Genomic DNA, 4,957 nt, shown 5'->3' on the forward strand with positions numbered 1-4,957 from the left:
AAAAGCCGGAAGTGGCGCTGTGGCTCAAGTGGTAGAGCGCTAGCCTTGAGCTGAAGAGCTGAGGGACAGTGCCCAGGTCCAGAGTTCAGACCCCATGACCGGACCAAAAAAGAAAAAAGGCAGTTTTGAGTCACAAATTATAGTGTATGTAGACAAGGTAAATAGTGTGTTTAAATTTAAATGCAAGTTAAAATTGATTCAGGGCATTTTTAGGAGGATAGTAATTTTAGCGAGTTTTTATTTTTATTTTTTTAAAAATCTGGTATTTTGATGCTTTAAAGAAATTCAAGTTCTCATTTTGGAACAAAGCTAGGTGCCTGGCTAGACACATTAGCATGGCAGCTTCAATGTTTTGTTTGTTTATGATGTCTGTCCTGAGGCTTGCACTCACGGCTTGGGCCCTGCCCTCTCTCTGAGCTTCTTTGGGTCATGCTCAAGGTTAGCTCTCTACCACTTAAGCTACAGTTCCACTTCTGGCTTTTTTGGGGGGAGAGAGGAAGAGAAGGAAGAGAAGGTAGATTATTGGAGAGACAGATGAATCCTCTTCTGCCCGGTTGGCTTTGAACCAGGATCCTCAGATGTTAGCCTTCTGAGTAGCTAGAATTATAGGTATGAGCCATGAGCCACCAGCACCTGGCTAACATTTTATTTTCTTTTAATATTAGAATTTTAATATTTCACATAGTTGAGTACTTCTAGAGCAAAATTATGGGGAATTATGCCTTGAATTTGGCATCTGCTATATTAGACTGTATGGTGTTTTTTTTTTTTTTTTTTTGGTATCAGGTAAGGGGTAGGTTTATTCATCATTCCAGCTGGCACCAGGCCATCTTGGTCCTCCACGCGGTGGGGAAAGGCCTGGGAAAGAGAGAGAGCTGGGAAAGAGAGAGCTGGGAAAGTGAGAGAAAAGAGCTAGAAAAGAGAGAAAAAGCTAGAAAAGATCACGTCTGGGCCTGGGCTAGACCTTATCTAGGGTATGGGCTGAGAAAGGTGTACGGTGTTCTTGACTACTTAAATTTATGGAAACTGAACAGAGGTGACAGACTTCCCGCAGTACCTAGGTGAGGGAGGGAGACGCTATTTTACAATGTCTTTATTTGGAAGATCTTATCCTATGGGAAAATGTTTTAATTGGCAGAATATTGGAGGAAGTTCTGCATTACTCCTCTGTATTTCTCGTTTTCTTTGATTCCAGTTTCCACTCGCCTCCAGGACCTTTTCCAGCAGTGGCCCATTTGGTGGTGGTCTTCATCCTTTTTGCTATGCTTTTATAGTGGGTTGTCTGGAGTCGTGGCCTTGGCAGTGATTTCTCAGCCAGGATGCCACCAAGTCCTTTTTGAGAGGGGAAGACATGTTTGAAAAACATGCTAAATATTTTTCTTGACATTCTCTGCTTTAGTTCAATATAGTATCTGCTAAATTCTAGATGGTGTTAGGGAAACAGAACCCAGCGCTTTTAAGGGCAGCCCCAGGCAGTAAGTACATAGCTGCAATATAGGTAAGGTGTACAGAAGGTAGATAGTAAGTGTTTAATTATAGTCATTTAAAAATCTTGGTCATGGCTGGGTATGATGGTGCACACCAGTAATCTCAGTACTTTGGAGGCTGAGGCAGCAGGATTTTGAGTTGTATCCTGTCTCCAAAAAAACCCCAAAAACTCAAAGAACAAAAAAGAACCCTAGGCACTAGTGGCACACACCTATAATCCTAGCAAGTTTGGAGGTGAAGTTGGAAAGATCATACTTTCAGACCAGACTAGGAAGAAAAGTCCTGAGACTCTCTCTCAGTGGACGATATGGGGGCAGTGGAAGGTGACTGTTATCCCAATGATATGAAGCCTACGATAGACAGGCTGAGGCTCAGGCACACCTAGAGAAAGCAAGTGGATCGCAGAGCTGTTCGGGAGGTGATGAGTTGCTTGTGGGAGGAGGTGGGGAAGGAAGGCAGTGTTATGGTGACTCTATGTTAAGATGCAGGGATTTAAGTAGAGCTCAAGGTTCAGAGGTCAGATTTCTTGGTGGGGAATGAGAGAAGGGTCTGGTGGAGGTAGATTCCCAGCCTTACTGAGAGCCACTTTGGAGAATAGAGAGGAGAAGGGGAGTAAAGGGCTCTTGGACGTAGCTGTGGAGGGAATATGGGTGAGGAGTCAGTGCTTGTGATAACTCAAGCTAAGGTGACATCATGTTATGAAAAGTTGGGCTGAGGACAGTCATACCTCTATGTGGTTATTCTCAGCATTCCCGCCTGGTGTGGTGACTGCAGAGCATGGTGCTGTAATCCCTGCAATCCCAGTGCTACCAAGACTAAAGCAGGAGGATCTAAGTTCAAAGCCAGCCTGGATTGCATAGCCAGATCACTTCTCAAAGGTGGGGTGAGGGGAAGTCAGCATTCTTGTCTGGACTCTGTAAGACACTTGGCATTCTCTCTCTTGAATTTTATTACAGTGGGAAGCCTTCAGCCTTCCAGAACTGCAGAATTTCTTGCGCATCTTAGACAAGGAAGAGGACGAGCAGCTGCAGAACCTAAAGAGACGCTACACAGCGTACAGACACAAGCTGGAGGAAGCTCTCGGCGAGGCGTGGAAGCCTGGTTAACATGCCAGGCCTCCCTCCGGAAGGAAGGCTCCGCCCAGGACACATGTACAAAAAAGAGCAGCAAGTGCCTCTCTCCTCAGAGAGCTGGGTCTTTGCCCATGATGCTAGAGTCTTCCCTTCTTCTCTCTAGGTGTAGTTCCCCAAACCTGGCCACTCAGCATCCACTTCTGCATCTCTGGTTGGGGACTGCGAGCTTGCTTGGTTACAGCATGGCGATGTGTGCCTCTTGCGTACAAGCTGTGAACCTGTAGTCACCAGGCATATTCTAGAGTGAGGGAAGCATGAACTCTGGGTTGAGTTTTCCTTATTTTCCTATAGCTATTTTTCATTCTGTGGTGGTGATGTTAAGTGTTAAGGGTGTGCAAATGACTATTGAAAAGCTTAACAAGGAATCTCTCAGAATACTTGTTCGATGTTGAAACTACCTGTCTGTTCTGTTTGCTAACTATCAGAGGAGTCTCTTATGTGAACTGCAAGGCACAGGAATGTAGGAAAGGGAGGGAGGGTTTGACAAAAGAAAGTAAAGAGCAAGTTTGGAAGAAGGCATGAGGAGGTAAGGATGAATGGAAGTGGTATGGCTAAAAGTTGGTGGTAGAGGAAGAAAGTGTATTTGCTTGTAAATGAGTTAAAAATGTTCAGAATTGAGATGTTAACCCCATTTTAGGATTGCTTGATTTTCTGGTAGGTGAAATAAGGAGTCACAGCCAAAGAGCTAGGAGCTCAACCCAAAGGAGGGAAGGACCCATGAACTCTGCAGTTGACTGCAGAGTCAGGTAGGGATCTGAGACTTTGAGTGGAGGTAGACCTGACATGAGCTCTTGTAGCTCCACCTTAGATCCTTGACTCTGCCCTCTTGTAGTGGACGGTCTAATGGGTATAGCATCCGTGTAGGTGGGGCTTGACCATTTGATGACTCCTGTCAAGTTATATAGATTTCTCCCCCCTTCCCCAAGGTTGCCTTCAAAGTTGAAAGGGAGCTTGGGTAAGTGCAGCTCTTTCCCCCCTTGTTAGCTACGAGATTTATTGAATCCAGGACTCAGAGCGAACTTGTGTGACAATCATTCTCTTCCGTTTTATTCCATCTTACCTTTTATCTGGTCTTCCCTTTTTCTTTTTCCGTCCCTCCTCTCCCTGTCGCTCTCTCTTGTTTCCTCTCCTTTTCTGTTAAATCTGGAGTCTGTTCTCATATGCTGATTCAAGGCCCAGTACTCCCACATCCTCAGTTCTAAGGGACTTGACTGAGTAGGAAGCCCCAAGGGAGGAAGAGAGGCCACCTCAGGCATTTGTTACCGACATTATTTTAATGCAAGTGCATGTTCTTCCAACCAAAGAAATGTGTGTGCAATAGAAGCAAGCCTTCCTTAAAACAGATACAGTCACCTCCTTTTCTGCAGCTACTTACAAATCTGAGGATACAGGGCAAGATGTGCTATGGTTTCAGAGGCCTTATAGGCAGTCTACTTTTAGTCTAGATTGTTGTTATTATTGTTATTGTTGTTGTTCTTTATAAATTCCCAAGGAATTGTTAACACATTGGTGACACCTAATGGATTCCTTTTGAAATTCCAAGGTGCTTCAGTTCTTTGCCTCTTACGTGAACTGTGCCTTTTATTGCATTATCTGTTTTACTTCTTGGTGGCTCAGTAGACTCATCAGAGAATGCCCATGCTGTTGGAGACAGGGTCTGGTGTTGGTGGTGCTGGGCCCCATAAACTACCAAAACAATCAGATCTTCCCAAGCTTTTAAGGAAAGTTGGGGGTGGGGTGGGGCTAGAACTAGCTATAAAATATGTATGGCACATCTTGTTTAATTTTGCATGTGACTTCTTTCTAGTGCATTGATGAGGTTTTAGTGACTGTCACCTAACACTGCCTTTATTATCAGGGAATGCCTTCATGATTTTTTACTGGTTTTACTATTCAGCTGATGGCTTGGGTTCGAGTATACCATTGTCAGCCACCTGTTCTTCTAATTACTCAGATGAAGACACTGTTAGAACCTAAAGTAGCAGCTGATGGGTATCTGTGAATTTTTTTTTTTTTTTACTTGAAGTAGATTGTTGAAAATGGGCATCTTCATCTGTAATTACCCAGAACCTCACTCACTGTCATGTGCTCTACAAGTTGCAATTGCAATTGGAAATGTTTCTGTACTCAGATTTGGTCCGTTCATGGTGTTTTGAAGACTGATGGTTCTCTCCTAAGCACTGGTCCCTGTTTTAATGTGTAAAAGAAGAAAAAAAGCCCTGATAGGCCAAGGTTTAAGGCATCATTGTAGAAATCCTAATGCCAAATGCAACTGAGCTTTGCTGTAATACTGTTCTCTCTTCACAGTGTGATATCACAGGGACGGTGTACATGAC

At 44.0% G+C, this 4,957-nt stretch overlaps 1 protein-coding gene across 1 annotated transcript in view; it reads left to right on the forward strand.

Moving 5' to 3' along the window:
* Rassf3 (Ras association (RalGDS/AF-6) domain family member 3) overlaps positions 1–4,571 on the forward strand; it is a 77,603-nt gene extending 73,032 nt beyond the window's left edge. The window contains exon 5 of the mRNA XM_013018526.1: positions 2,445–4,571. Coding sequence (XP_012873980.1) covers positions 2,445–2,594 — 150 coding nt within the window. The 3' untranslated portion in view covers positions 2,595–4,571. The remainder of the gene's footprint in view (positions 1–2,444) is intronic.
* The last annotated feature ends 386 nt before the right edge of the window (positions 4,572–4,957 follow it).

This window comes from Dipodomys ordii, unplaced genomic scaffold (genome assembly GCF_000151885.1).
Source record: "Dipodomys ordii isolate 6190 unplaced genomic scaffold, Dord_2.0 Scaffold3, whole genome shotgun sequence".
In the NCBI taxonomy this organism is placed as follows: Eukaryota; Metazoa; Chordata; class Mammalia; order Rodentia; family Heteromyidae; genus Dipodomys; species Dipodomys ordii.